Source organism: Typopeltis vanoorti, chromosome 22 (assembly GCF_054136105.1).
Source record: "Typopeltis vanoorti isolate ZY-2024b chromosome 22, IOZ_Tvanoo_1.0, whole genome shotgun sequence".
NCBI classification, from domain to species: domain Eukaryota; kingdom Metazoa; phylum Arthropoda; class Arachnida; order Uropygi; family Thelyphonidae; genus Typopeltis; species Typopeltis vanoorti.
In genome coordinates, this window is record NC_143570.1 from 14,629,133 (window position 1) to 14,645,658 (window position 16,526).

Sequence of the window (16,526 nt, forward strand, 5' to 3'; positions counted from 1 at the left end):
TAAAAAAGTACAGCAAAATGTAAAATTGGTTTAAATAAAAGTCGTGCAAAGACTTTGGTAAGAAGACAGATGATAAATATTAGGATGGGCAAAATGCTCTAGTGGCTATTGAAAAAAAAAACACCAACTTAGAAATGGGGTAAGGAAGGAAGGAAGGGAGGGAGGGAGGGAGGGAGGGAGAGAGAGAGAGAGAGAGAGAGAGAGAGAGAGAGAGAGAGAGAGAGAGAGAGAGTGTTTGTGTACTGTAAAAGGAATCAGAAATGATAGAGGTCACACAAATGCTAAGTATAAATATCTACTAGATATCTGGAGTAATTACTTTGAAAGACAGTTAAATGAAATAATAATTGAGAGAGTGGTGGTAGAAAATATTCAAGAGGATGGTGGTCAGTGAGTATCAATATATAAAATGGTAAAAGTAACTAAAAAAAATGAAATGTGGAAAGGTAGATGGCATAGATGATATTTGACCAGAAATGCTCAAACATGGAAATTATTGCATTCATGAATGCACGGCATAATTCAGAAAGCCTGGTTAGAAAATAAAACTCTAGATGAAGTATAGCATTCATCATACCCTTCTGAAAAGGGAAATAAAACAACTTGCAAATTACAAAAGAATTTTCCTACTAAGTTTCCATGTGAAGGTTGGTCGATGGTAGAGCATCTGCTACTAATGGCTCGCAAAAAGTTAAGCAGGTTTGAGTGTGGTTAGTAGTTAGAAGGGAAAAATCGTTCGATGGTGTTGGCACATTCTCCCTCGATGAGTCACTGGACTCGCTGGAGGTGTCACATAATAATAATAATAAGTTCCAGGTAGGTTCTACAAAAGCATGCTGGAGAAGAGGCTAAGAAAAATTGGAGAAGAGAAATGGGAAAAACAAGCTAGGTTCAGGCCAATTAGAGGTTGTGAGGATCAAAATCTTAACTCCTAAAACTTCATTTGAGGAGTTAAGAAATCTTGGGAATAATTGAGATATAACAAGCACCTGTATTTAAGTTTTGTAATCTGTAAAATATTGTCTGCATATAACAAGAAAAGATGCTGAAAATACTAACCTATCGCATAAAAGGGATATATTTATCTCTATCTAAGTCTTTATAGATGGTTTTAATTTAATTTTGAAGTTTTAAGCAAGCATTTATCTATATTTAAGTTGTTAGTTGGAAGTTAGAACTCGAGGAGGTATAAGAAAATTGTTTGTGATAAAGACAGGTCTAAGATTAGGGTACATGCACACTATCTATACCAATCTTCTGAAAGAGGATGATCTGAAAAGTTCTTGGCCTCGGCCATAGATGGCAACACTATCGGCAAGATTATTATTTTTCCCTAAGTTGGTATATCTGTCATAAGCATCCATGTGAAACTGCAAGTCATTCTATCAAGTAGTTTGTTTTATACAGCTGTCTGAAGCAAAAGTGTTGTCTGTATCCTTTGAAATGGATAAAATTGAGTATCGTGTGGTTATAAAATTCTTTGTAAAAGAAGGATTAATGCCAAAAGAAATTCATTCGAAGTTCATAAAAGTTTATGGGCACTCTTCTCCTTCATTTTCGACAATTAAGTAATGGGCTGCCGAGTTTGGCCATGCCAGCCTTGAAGATGATCCACGTGAACGCGTCCAAAAAGTGTAACAGTGTGGTTATAAAATTCTTTGTAAAAGAAGGATTAATGCCAAAAGAAATTCATTCGAAGTTCATAAAAGTTTATGGGCACTCTTCTCCTTCATTTACGACAATTAAGTAATGAGCTGCCGAGTTTGGCCATGCCAGCCTTGAAGATGATCCACGTGAATGCGTCCAAAAAGTGTAACACCACCAGAAATCATTGATCAAGTGCACGATATGATATTGGATGACTGTCGAGTCAAAATGCATGAAATTGCTGAGGCTATAGGTATTTCAAAAGAATGTGTAGGATATATTTTGCATGAAGAATTGCAAATGAAAAAGCTTTGTGCAAATTGGGTGCCATGCTTGCTCACAGCAGATCAAAAACGCACTCACATGAAAATCTCTGAGCAGTGCTTCGAGCATTTTAACAAGAAGAAAACTGATTTTGTGCATCAATTTGTTACTATGGATGAGACGTGGATTCACCATTAAACACCAGAATCCAAACAGCAGTCAAAACAGTGGACAGAAGCCAGTTGTTCAGTGCCAAAGAAGACAAAGTCTGTTCCATCAGCAGGAAAGGTCATGGCATCGGTGTTTTGGGATGCTAAAGGCATTTTGTTAATTAATTATCTTGAAAAGGGTAAAACAATAACCAGGGAATATTATTCTGATCTTTTAACCAGACTAGACAAAAAAAATTGTGAGAAAAGATGGTTTGCAGAAAAAAAAAATCAACTTTCATCAGGACAATGCACCTCCCCACAAAGTTGTTTTAGCAATGGGAAGATTGAAGGATCTGCACTATGAATTGTTGGAACATCCACCCTATTCCCCAGATTTGGCTCCCTCTGACTGCTGTCTCTTCCCAAAACTAAAACTCTTCCTTGCTGGTCAGCGTTTTTCTTTGAATCAAGAGGTGATTGCAGATGTAGAGGGGTATTTTGCAGATCTTACTGAGAACCACTACAGGGATAGGATAATAGCACTGGAGCATCGCTGTAATAAATATATTACAAGGGCTGTTCGATAAGCCCATGCAAAGTCTAAGAGATGGTGCCACCAGTACGTATCGAGGTTATTTTTAGTTGCTGGCAACTGTTGGAGAATCACACACTAAGTTTCAGTCAAACAGATCTATTACTATGTATTTGGCATTCATTTGAATCGATCAAGTACCGTGATTTGTAAAAAATGGATGAGAAAGAATTTCATGTAGTGATTAAATTTTACTTTTTGAAAGGCAAAACGGCTCAGGAAACCAAAGCTAAGCTTGATAAACATTATGGTGAGTATGCACCTTCAATTAGAACAGTTTATAAGTGGTTTAATAACTTTTGAAGTGGCCATACGAGCACAGGTGATGCTGAATGTTCTGGACTCCCAGTTGAGGTCACTACTCCAGAAATTATTGAATAGAAGAGTGAAAGTGCTGAAATTGTTAAGGCTGTGGGCATCCCAAATGACCACATACATAATATTTTACATGAACATTTACATATGAGAAAACTATCTGAGATGGGTGCCGCGTTTGCTCACACTGGATCAAAAGCATCAAAGTGTGAACTGTTGCAAGACCAGCTTGAATTTGTTTCAAATTCAAGAATTCAGAGGAATTTTTGCATCATTTTGTAACAGTGGACAAAACATAGATTCATCACTACCAACCTGAGACCAAGGAACAGTCAAAACAATGGGTTGCAAGCAGGGAATCTACACCAAAGAAAGCGAAAACCATTCCTTCAGCAGGAAAGGTTATGGCCACCGTCTTCTGGAATGCTCATGGCATAATCTTCATAGACTTTACGGAAAAGGGCAAAACAATTACTGGAGTTTATTATGCATCTTTGCTGGATCATTTATATAATGAAATAAAGGAAAAACGCCCACACTTGGCGAAAAGAAGACTCTTTTTCACCACAAAAATGCACCCGCTCATTCTTCTGCAATTGTGACCGCAAAACTGTTCATTTTATGCTATAAAGTCCTTTTGCATCTCCCCCTACTCTCCAGATTTGGCTCCCTCGGACTACTATCTGTTTCCAAACATGAAAAAATCGCTGGCAGGAAAGAGATTTTCATCAAACAATGAAGTGATTGCCAAAAACAACTGCCTATTTTGAAGAGATGGACAAATCATACTATATGGACGGGATCAAAAAACTTGAGCATCATTGGACTAAGTGCATAGACTTCAAAGGAGACTATGTTGAAAAATAAAAAATATTTGTCCCAAAAAAAAACGTTTTCTTCATTTTTGCATAGACTTATCGAACAACCCTCATAGTCTTAAGGGAGATTATGTTGAAAATAAAAATAATTTTGAAATTATAAATCTGTTTTTTCACTGTTAGGCCGAGAACTTTTCAGACCACCCACCCTTGTACTACTATTATTATCTGAGCATGAAGTCAAAGAACACACTGCTGGTGGTCTGTACTATCTCATGCAAAAAGATAATTGAAATGTGCCTTAAAATCATTCATAATTTTCCCACTCACCACACTTTCAGGCAATGCATTCCACTCACCAATCACTCTGCATGCAAAGAACCTGCTTCTCACTCCCTTGCTCAAACCCTCCTTATAACAGCTTTCATGGATGGTCTCTAGTTTTATCGTTGTCTCCCCTTTTCACTCTATGAAATATTTTCTCCATGTTAATCTGGTAACAACCCCTCACTAACTTATATGTCTCAATCATACCCCCCCCCCTTCTTCTTCTTCTATTCACAAGGCACAAGGCTCTGTAAATTGCATTTCCTCAATTTCTCCTCCTATCTGACATTCCACAAACCTAACACTAATCGGGTAAAACTTCCCTGGACCCCTCTCCAATGCATCCCCCTCTGAAAACCAGGTGACCAAATCTATGCATAATAGTTTATATGTGGTCTGATCAACGGCCTTATACAAGGGAACCACAATCCCTTTGCTTCTGTCAATCTCCTCCTCATTATTGCCATAATCTGTTGGCATGTTCTTACAATTTTACACCCTCTGTCCAAAAAGAAACCAAACTTTTTGAAAATAGAAGAAACTAGTGTATCTTTTTGTTGTCGAAAGCAGCAACTTCTTTGGAAAAATATCCAAAATGTTGTCAAACTGTACACCCTCAAGAGCACTCGGCATACTAATTGTTTTATCTTCCTGAGGTGGTGGTGGTGGGGCCTATCATGATATCTGTTGATGAGTCATCTAATATGGATCTGGAGGCATATCTTTGATCCTCTGTGGTGCACATTCCATTATTTTTTTTTAATAAGAGGCTTTTCATGTAATGGGACCGTTCTAGGCATATCTCCAGGAGCGAGTACATAATGATTTCTCTCTTTCATTCACTTAAAAGAGAAAGCAAACAAATCATATCTTTCACAGATATTGTAGTTGTTAGAAGGCAGAACTGAATCCTTGTAATGTTCCAACTGATACTTTCTTTACCATTGCCTTCTCAGAATAAGAGAGTTAGCAGATGTTGTTGCTAATGTTGACATATATTGCCTCTTTGATTCCTGGTATGTGATGCATTGTTCTGTTTTTAACTTTTGTATCTCCTTTTCGCCTTCCACCTTTGGAATGCTGGGGAATATGCCAGGTAGTTTCCCTAACAGTTAGAGCATTTTGGTGTTTTGCTGTCACAGTTTTATTCTTGTGTTCTGAACTGCCATACAAAGCACAGATGGCTGACCCCAGACAGGCAGTTTGAGAAAAACCATGTTGAAAGTTTATTTTTCACTTGGTTAGACAATAATAAATTTAGATTAATCCTTTATCCAAGTGAGCAAACAAAGTTTATGCCTGAAAATATCTTCAGGACTGGGGTAAGGTAGTACAACACCAGGCAACTCGTAGCAAAGGTGGATCAAGCTAACATCACTCCTATCTCAGTATCTCCCATAATGCAAAACACATCTCCTTGCTGATATGTATAATGGGAAGGGACACTACCCAGACTAGTTTCGACCTTTATTGAGGTCTCTCACACTTGGATAAAGGATTAAACTAAATTTATTACAGTCTAACCAAGTGAAAAATAAACTTTCAACATCTTTCTCTAAATCCAGAGTAATTTAATAAAACAGTGGCAGACCTTTTAGCAACTCCTACAGGTAAAGATGACCTCGCCATTGCTTCTGCCTGGTATCTCCACTTCTGGGCCTGGCTCCCACTGAAGAGACCTCAATAAAGGTCGAAACTAGTCTGGGATACAGAGTATACAGAGGAACAATAACCTGTTTGTCTCTGCTTGTTAAACTATTTTTCAGCAACCAAGTTATTTGATGAGCTGATTTAGCCACTTTTGCGATGTGCCTCCTAAACTTCAACTCCCTATCCACCAACACTCCCAAATCCCTGGCCTCGTCAATCTCCTGGAGTACAGTTCCACCAATGTGATATACTGCTGCTAATCTTTTCACCCAAAATTGCATAACTTTACATTTTGCCACATTAAATTGACATCCATTCTCCTTAGCCCAGTCCTCCAAACTATCCAAATCATTCTGCAAAATTTTGACATCCTGTGCACTCATTATTGCTCTACCCAACTTTGCATCATCAGCAAGCAACTGAACAGTTCCTCTCAGATCCTTTCCTATATCGTTAATGAACAAATTGAACAGTAGTGGTCCAAGAACAGACTGATGTGGCACACCACTAGTCACAGGCCGTCTTTTGGACTCTACTCCTGAATAAACCACTCTCTGATATCTCTCCATCAACCACCCTTCTATCCATCTCACCAACCCTATATGCATCTCCATATGCTGCAGTTTACTGATTAGAATTCCATGTGTTATCCTGTCAAAGGCCTTAGCAAGGTCCAGTAGAATCACTGTAAACCCATTACCCTTATTCAGTTCAGCCGTCACTGTGTTATAAAACGTCAGCACTTTACTGAGGCATGATCTACCCTTCACAAAACCATGCTGTCCCCCATACAGTATCCCATTTTCATCTATCCAATCCTGTATTTTCCTCTTGACTATTTTCTCCAAGACCTTGACAATGATTCCTGATATGCTGATTGGTCGGTAATTTGCAACAGCAGTCTTGGGACCTCCTTTATGCAGTGGAACTATTTTTCCCTCTTTCAACTCCCTTGGGACTAACCCAGACCCGAGACTCAAATTAAACAAAATGGTCAAGGGCACTGACGATTCTTTAGCCGTTTCATGTACGACATGAGCTGGTATACCATCCAATCCCACAGATGTATTGACATTGAGGTTTTGTAATAGACTATTCACCTCCACTTCATTCACCACAATTCCCATATAAGCTGTTGATTCTTTCATTCCTGCAATGCCACCACCTGGATGATATACTGTTGTAATTCCAAATATACGCTCAGTAATTCCACTATATTACCTCCCTACCTTCGTTAAAATCATTCTGCGGTATTTTTTCTTTTACTTGCAGCATATCGAAAAAACTGCTTGGGATTCTCTTTAGCCTGCATGGCTAATGTTCTTTCATAATTCGCTTTTGCTTTTCTTACCACACTCGTTACCCTTCTGGCCTGCGCTTTATACCGTTCATGTGCCTGCAGGTCACCTTTCTCCTTAAATTCCCTCCACAGTTGTTTTTTTTTTTGCAGCTCAAGCTTAATGGTGTTATTCATTCATTTAACCCCTACTTGATTTATTATTTGGACTCTAGGTATACAGTCAGCCATTTCCTCCTGCAAACACTCCTTAACCGCCTCCCATTCACTATCAACATCCAGCCCTTGCAGTTTTACATGGCATGGCACTGAACCAATCAAACTCCTAAGCTTGTCATACTTACCAGCCCAATAATTCCACATGTACCGTCTTAGCCACCTCCCAAGTCAAGACCCTATGATCACTCTCACCAACTGGTGGCAATGTGGTCATATTTTTTACAGCCAAATTCTCAGATGTAATTACTAGGTCAAGCACTCTCTGACCCCTAGTATTTTCCATTACATGCTGCCGCAGATGGTTATCCCTTAATAACCGCATAAAATCCAATTCCTTCCTCCGATGTGTCCTCTCCTCCTTCCAATCAATGTTACCATAGTTGAAATCTCCCATAATAATTACCCTCCTTGCGCTCATTTCTTCTATTTGCTTATGCATACTATTTCCACCATCTGGTCTATAGCAGCACCCGATTGTATATTTTGCTTTGCTAGCCTCAATCTCATGCCAAATAGCCTCAAATGTGCTCTTTTCTCTATCCTGCAGTTCAACTTCTATTCTCCTTGGCTGCAGCTCATCAACTATCATCAATAACACTCCTCCCCCCCCCATTTTATTCTCCCTGTCACTCCTGAACACACACCATACCCCTCACATTCAATCCCACTAGCTATATCATCTTCTGTCAGCCATGTTTCACTAATACCGATAACCTGTGACCTGGAAGTGCCAACCAAGGCCCAAAATTCTTCCTTCTTGTTCCTAATACTTCTGGCATTAGTATACATGAATTGCAGAAGCCCATTTGTCCCATCCCTATTTTAATGCCTTATACTAACTATCCCATTCTGATTTGTTGTGCTTTGTACTCACTCGGGCATATTACACACATTCACACACTCAACTGTCTCCCTGAAGTCTGCATATCTACCCCCCCCCCCTTAATAACTCTAGTTTCCCTGATTCTGCACAATCTACTTCCCCTCCATTCAACAACACCTTTTCACGTCTCTGTATACCAAATCCATTCAAATGCAAACCATCCATCTTATATAAATCCTTTCACCCATCGAACTCACTCCATACGTCCACAAATTCCACACCACTCCTCCTGCATAATCCACACATAAAGTCATTAGCAATCTTGGCCCTCCTTCTATACTCTTCACTGTCATACCACGGCAACACACTCACCATCCTAACTCTCTCACTCTTCTCTTTTGCTACCTGAAGTAATTCCTTCAAATCCTCTCTCATAGCCATTTTGTCTCCTTTCAAATCATTCATTACTGCTACCACTATCAATTCTTTCACCCTCTGCTTTTGCGCTCTAATAGACTCGCTTACATTCTTAATGTTCGTACCAGGTTGGTATGATTTTGTCAAACTCTCATCTATCACACCTTTCACTAGAGAATCTCCGTACAACACTTGCTCTTTCATTTTGTTTACACTCGCAAGCATACTCTTATTTTTCTCATCATACTTTTGCCGTTTATTAGTTGGTACGCTTGGTAAACATTTTTGCCAACGCTCCAGCTGCCAATTCGCCCTATGTATCGCTCCGTGCAACTGTGCAATCTCACTCATTGCATCTGTCTCATCATTTTTATTATCCATTAATCCATTCATTCATTCTGTATTTTTACCTTCATTCTCACTTTCAACGCCGCTCTCACAGCTATCTGGTACTTCCTCGCAAATATCACTATTCATATCTCTCATATCACAAGTGCAGAGTGACTGTGATATTTCTGACATTTAAAGCACCGTAAGGGTGGTTTGGGATATAGAGCTGTACTAGACAGTTAAGATATTCTGGTGATTTTAGTTTGTTAAAGGTAAGGATGATATTTCTGATGGGTACCAGATGCCCATCCCTATGTATCAGGATTCTTCTTATGGTTGTCACTCCTTGATCCATGAGTTTAGAACATATCTTTCATCAGGAACATCAAAGAGATCCCACTCAGACATTATACCTCTAGAAAATTTTAAAGTTTTGTGCAGAGTGACTGTGATCGGTATTTCTCCCAGAACTGAACTACATAGGGTTCAGTTCTGGGAACATTACTGTTCAATCTTTATGTCAACGATATTGTCACATGACTACAAGGAGATGTTTGCAGATGATGTGAAGCTTGGTAGGGTTATTAGTAATAGTGCAGATGTTTTGGCTCTTCAAGAGGTGACTGGCTTTTTGATAGATATCAGAGAATTGTATGTGAGGGAGCAATATCATGGAGTAGAAAGGTTACAAGTAGAGTTCCATAGGGTTCAGTCCTGGGAAAATTAATATTCAATCTTTATGTCAATGATATTGTCACAGAACTACAGGGAGTTGTTCAGCTGTTTGCAGATGATGATGTGAAGCTTGGGAGAGTTATTAGTAAGTGCTGATTCCAGCTTATTCAAATCAAGAGGATTTGAATATGGGCAAATGAATGAGGATAACAGTTTAATTAAACTAAATGTCAGGTTTTAAAATTTGGGAACCACAGATGGCATGCTTCATACTCACTTGATGGAATTATACTGGAATAAGTGGAGGAAGAAAGGAATCTTGGGTGATTCGAAGTTCTGAGGACATGTTGCAGAAATTGTGAAGACTTCTCAGAGAAATTGCAGCAATATTAAGAACACTGACCATGAGAGATAAAAGTGTGCTGGTCCCATTGTATAAAGCTTTCATCAGACCACATCTGGATTACTGTGCTCAGATCTGGCCACTGGAATTTGAAGGGAATGAAGTAACCTTGGAGGGGATGCAGAGACAGATAACATGTGATATCAGGACTGTACAACATTGATTATGAGAAATAGACTGATGTCACGCAAACTGTAGAAACTTGATGGACATAAGATAAAGAGAGGAAGGATATGATCAAGATATAGAAGATGTTGAAGGGTTATTATATTAACACCGAGATTTTTCATATCTTAAAATGAGGCGCCATCCCTGGAAGTTGCAAAAGAAGGTGGTGAGTAAAAGGATGAGTAGTTTAGTTTTTTGTATAGAGAGTGGGAAGAGCATGGAATGCATTGACTGAGAGTAGTGAACGTGCAGCCTGTGAATGAGTTTAAGGAGTGGTATGATAGAGTCTGTGTTGCCCTCCCATGATGAGTCTTGTGACCATGGAGGTCAGGAAAATAATAACATGAACTTAGGGTGGCAACAAAAACATTCTTTCTACACCTCACAGTTATGTATAGAGTTTGGAAATTTCCATAGTATTTATAATCATTTTCACTTATAGTCTGTTAAAGAGATTAATATCATCGTTCTCAACCTACAACCTATTGCAAGCCAATGAATGGTTCATATTTTTATTCTAGGCCAGTTCCATTTTTATAAACAATTTTATTTACATAATTAAATGAAATCTTTCTAAAAAAATAGCAGTACAAATTATTTATAAAAAATAAAATTTAAAGCTACAACCAATTTTATTTTTATTTGGTTTTAGCTTTGAACTAATGAGTTTAGCAATAAACCTGATTGCTCTGGATTACACCAGATGTAAGAATTGGCACTTAATTATCCACAGCTTTGTGATTAAGAAATGCTGTTCATGAATACTTGTTAAAGGAGTGGATCCACCATCTACTTGATGCATGAAAAAAGGAACAGTAATACATCTGAACCAAACTAGTATCAAAACATGGGCATCCACAAAGAGGAGAGGAGTGAATTTTCTTAAATTTTTCTACCTAGAATTCAAAAAAATAAAATGCATCAAATACTTCATTTAATATAAAATCTGAAATGTGTTTATTAATATTTTATACACACAAAACTTGACCAATGCACATGTTTCTGCAAGTCAGTTATCTGATGGCGCTGATTTCTTTTTTATTTCTTTGGAAAGATGTTTTGCCCTTCCTAGAAACTTTGTAGTTGCCCAGGAAAGCATTCCATGCTTTTGATAGTTCTTTGACTTTTGCTTTCATTAACGTATAAGGAAATTGTCTAAACCATTAGCTGTTGCTAAAATGAATTCATTACAAAATACACTATACTGAACACTTTTTTTTTTTTAGTATCACAAAAAGGGCAATTAGCACTCAGGACAAGGGTAAAAAAAAAAAACTCTATTGCTTCCCCCATAATTGGCAGAACATTTGATTTGATTTATTATTATTTTTTTTACATAATGGCTAGTGAGTCAATAGCAGGGATTTGCAACAGAAAAAAGAAAAAAATACCACATCGTGCGAGGTTTGCTGCAATTTTCCATGTTAGAGTGAAACTATGCTATAGAAGTACCAGTACCATGTCATATGGGAGGGGGGGGGAGGTCAAATGTATGTACATACACATGTCCATTTCTCTATATGTGAACTTCTGTTTATGAACTTTGCTGCAATGAACAAATCATTCATAGGTGAGAAAGATCAGACAAGTATATTCACCATAGCTGAGCATTATGATTAGAGATTAACAAAAATTGTTTTCCAGGCGTGAATATGAAAGATGTTAGCAACTATGTTAGAATGCAACAGTTTAAAACTGATTTGTTTTAAAAGGTACAAATGATTTGAAAGGTAAAAAGTATGAAATAAGAAGTAATATGAAAGTTACTGAAAGAAGCTAGAAGCAAAGAATGAGAGTTAAGATCTTATCTGTTGCTACACTTTGAGAGGAACAAGCTGAGAAGTGCAGTGATTGTAAAGGAGTTTATGTGTAGGTTGTGCAAGAGAAATGTCATATGCTTTGCAAATGTATGTAGTGAATTCGATTGGCATATATCACTGATGGAGTTAAGTGTCTGGAAACAGGGTTCAGTTAGTGTTTCTACTTCCAAAGTCAAGGACACTAGAACTAACAATGTTGTTCTTTCCTAATATACTCAATTTTAATATGATATTGCCATTGATGCCATCTGTTCATTCCCCTAATCTTTCTCAGGATTCTCATATCTTTGGTCGCTAGTCTTTGGTCAAGTATTTTATTTCTAATCACGCTCTCAGATCCACAAGTTAAGATTGGTTTGAACACTGTCTTGTATACAGCTAATTTAATGTTTCGACTAATTTCTCGCTTATTCCATATAAATTTATTCAGTTGTCTTCCTACCATACTGGCTTTATAGATTCTGTTGTCTATTTCCATATTTAATTTACCATCTTCACTAAAAATTGTGCCTAAGTAACTGAAATGTTTTACTTGTTCTATAGGTTCTCCATTTGCAATGCAGTTCATATTTTCAATGTTTTTGCCTATTTTCCTTGTCTTTGTTTTGTTATTACTGATTTATCATCATACGAAATTTATTACAACAGTTATTCATAAAGCAGTTCATAAAGGTCTTTCAATCTTATGATTGTGACTTCATGGAGAGATTGAGAGCAGTTGATGATGGGGAGGAGAGACTGACTGTAAGTGAGCAAGAGGTGTATGGGGAGTTGAGTAAACTAGATGTTAATAAGGCTGTGGGACTTGATAATATATCACCACGTATTCTGAAGGAATGTGCTAGGGAATTGACACCTACCTTGGCATATTTTTTTAATACGAGTCTTGCACTCGGTCAAGTTCCTAAGGAGGGCAAGATTGTGCCACTTCAAAAAGGAGATGATCGAACTCAAGCATCAAACTATAGGCCTATCTGTGTGTCAGGTGTTGTGGTTAAGTTGGAGAAGCTTGTGAGAACTAGGATCCAGAATTGGGTTGACAACAATGGTATTATCTTTGATGGACAGCATGGATTTGCTAAAGGGAGTGTTTTCATGTTTTAGTAATCTACTTATTTATTACAATAAATTGACTGATTCCTTGGACAGAGGAGAAGGATACACAGTAATATACTTGGATTTCACAAAGGCTTTTGATAGAGTACCTCATGATAAGTACCCCCATCTGCTCTAGTTTGACAGTCAAACTAGAGCAGATGGGGTTGGATATTTGACTAGTGCATTGGATTGGAGACTGGCTATCTGATAGGTATCAACAAGTTGTGCATGGGGGAGCGATACCCAGGAAAAGGAAAGTCACTGGTGGAGTGCCTCAGGGATCTGTTTTAGGGCCATTACTGTTTAACTTGTATATTAATGATATTGGTGAAGATTTGGATGGAGATATTCAGTTATTTGCAGATGATGCAAAGTTGGGATGAACCATGAAGAGTAGTGAAGATGTTGTGGCCTTACAAGACTTGAATAAATTGAGTGATTGGGCACGGAAATGGAGATGTGAGTTCAATGTTGCAAAATGTAAGGTTTTAAAATTTGGAAAACAAAGATTGGATGCAGAATTTATGCTTGGTGAGAATACATTGTTGGAGGTGGAAGAAATAAGAGATCTGGGGGTGATAGTGGATAAGGATCTGAAATTTAGGGGACACATAGCCAAAATTGTGAAGACAACACAAAGGCTTCTGGGAATGATGCGGAGGACACTAACATGTAGAAGTAGGGAGATTCTTGTTCCGTTGTATAAGGCTTTGATTAGGCCATGGACTATTGTGCCCAGATTTGGTCACCTGGTTTTCAGAAGGATGAAGAGATATTGGAAAGGGTCCAGAGGCGACTGACTAAGGTAGTTTCTGACCTCTGGAATGTCGAGAATGAGGAATGATTGAGGAGATGTAATTTGCAATCTGGTGGACAGGAGGAAGATGGGAGATATGATAGAGACCTAGAAGTTGGTAAGGGGTTGTTATAGGATTAATGCTGGAGAGATTCTGCATAAAATGGTGAGAGATATGAGGAGAACCAGAAGTCATCCCTGGAAACTATAAAGAGGGTGTGAGAGGCAGGTTTTTTTGTGCAGAGTTGTGAATGATTGGAATGCCTTGCCTGAGAGTGTGGTGTCTGCAAGCAGTTTGAATGTGTTTAAGACATGGTATGATGAGCTGTGTGTGTGATAAAAGGACCTCCCAGATGAGTCTTTGACTCTGAGGTCTTGGGGTGGTAATAATAATAATAATAATATTCAATTTAGTCAAGGAATCTTGCAGACTTGCTCTGGATTTATTTAAAAGTATAACATCATCTGCATAAAGTAAAGAACTTTTTTAGTAAAGAACTGAGATTAACATATCCAAATTTGATATCAGGTTTAATACCATTTTCCTTCATTATGTGATCCATATAGATAATAAATAACAGAGGGGGGGGGATAATGTACATCCTTGTCTGACACCAGATTTAATATCAAACCATCTTTTTGTACTTCCTTCAATTCTAACTGCTGACTTGCAACTCAAATAAAGACTAAATATTGCTTGATATAATGCCCCACTGATACCATATAACTGTAACGTTTTGAACAGCTTTTCTCTTGGCACCCTTTCATATGCCTTTTTCAGATCTACAAAACATAAATACAGATCTTTGTTATTATATTCCCTTATATTCCTACGATTTCTCAATTATTTGTCGTAAAGTGAAAATCTGATTCTGACAACCTCTATTTGGTCTGAATCTAGCTTATTCTTCACCAAGCTTCCTTCCACAATCCCTTTTCAACTGTTTCTCATGTATACTTGCATAAATTTTACAAATAGGGAAATACCTCTGTAATTCTCACATTATTTTATTTCTCATTTTGTATATAGGTACTATGAGAGCTGTACTCCAATCATCTGGTATTCCTCCCTCTGTCCAGGCCTTCTGAAATATGCAGTGCAGCCACTATAAGACTTTTACACCTCCATATTTGAGCATTTTTGGTCGAATATCATCTATTCCTGATGCCTTTCCGCATTTCAGGCTTTGATGGCTTTTTTTTTTCTACTTCAAGTAGAAAAACAGATATATATATATATAGTTACACAAGGCTAGAGACATATATTCCTGATTGCATGCCTCTAGAGTGTTTTTTACCACTGTGCTGTCACTGCTTGTTTCATTTAACAGTTTTTCGAAATAATTGCTCCATATATCAAGGATATATTTTTCTCCAGTTTTCATGACACCTTTATCATCTCTAATTCCTTTTACAGCACTCTTTCCTTCATTTCTAAGTTTTTTCAACAGTCTCCAGAATATTTTGCCACCTTTCTGATATTTATTTTCTATGTTCTTGCCAAAGTCTTCCCATGACTTTTGTTTAGCTAGTTTTACACACTGTTTAGCTTTCTTACATTTGTCACTGTATTCACTAAGAGCACAAACCGACTTATTCACCAGGAACTTTTGATATGCTTTCTTCTTTTCCTTCACTGCCTCTAACTTTCTGTATCCACCATGGAGTTCTGATTTTTCTATCCTTGCAGCCCTCACCACATGTCTCTCTGGGTGAATCTCCAAGGTTTGGTTCCTGTTCTCAAACTCTTTCATTTTTTTTCTTGAATAATGTTTGTGTATTTTAGTCTACAGTTCACATCTGAGAGCTGTTCAACTTTTATTCACCTTAAAAATTTCTTACATATCATTCTTTTCAATATGAAATTCAATTTTATCCTGCTGAGGACTAAATGGTGTAACTCATTTTAACAAAAGGACTCTTTATGTGGCTTTTTTTTTTTGTTGCAGAAACTCGGGTTTTTCAATCTGCATATAAGAAAATTGGATAGATAGGACATACAATAATCAAAAAATCTAATAGTGAATGGTAGATACCTTTGTTTGTGACTGTGTATCATAGCATAGTAGGTGGTTTAGAGCTTTCCCTCTCCCCCCCCCCCCCACAATGAACCTTTGAATTTCATAGAGGTGTCACATAATAATAATACCGTATTTACAAAAAAAAAAAAAAAACAGTCTAAATTCATTAAAAACGAACATGCGCGATATACATTTGAAAGGCATGAGAGGTAAATCAAGTGTAATAACAAAACTAAAATAGAAGTATTACTTAATATTTATTGAACATTATACTATTCAAATCCAAAATATTCTTCATCAGACTCAATATTCAAAGAATCAATCGCATTAAAAATTTCGTTTGGTATTTCTTCAGCTTTATAATCATTGTCACCGGACACCACTGCATTCCCTTGTGCTTTAACAACACCATTTCTAACACAGTTTTCACTTACAGCAGCCCAACTTTCTACAATCCACGTAACTATATCTTTATATGACGTTCTTTTCATCTGCATTATATTCATGGATGCCATTCATCATCCAGTCTTCCCACTTAGCCCACAAATTGTCTTTGAATGTTTATTTACTGCAAGATCGAGGGGTTGGAGTTTTTTTTGTTAAGCCACCTGGAATGACGGCCAATTTGAAATACTTACAATTGTTTTAACTTCTGCGGTTGAAAAATGTCATTTTTCTCTTTCGCCACACATTC

General features: G+C 37.5%; 1 protein-coding gene across 1 annotated transcript in view; it reads right to left on the reverse strand.

Annotated features, from left to right (window-relative positions):
- Positions 1–10,595: 10,595 nt before the first annotated feature.
- The window catches only part of Nrx-IV (neurexin-4), a 491,733-nt gene continuing 485,802 nt past the window's right edge, over positions 10,596–16,526 (reverse strand). Inside the window, exon 23 of the mRNA XM_090412013.1 lies at positions 10,596–10,993. Within this exon, the coding sequence (XP_090268139.1) occupies positions 10,980–10,993 (14 nt within the window). The 3' untranslated portion in view covers positions 10,596–10,979. The remainder of the gene's footprint in view (positions 10,994–16,526) is intronic.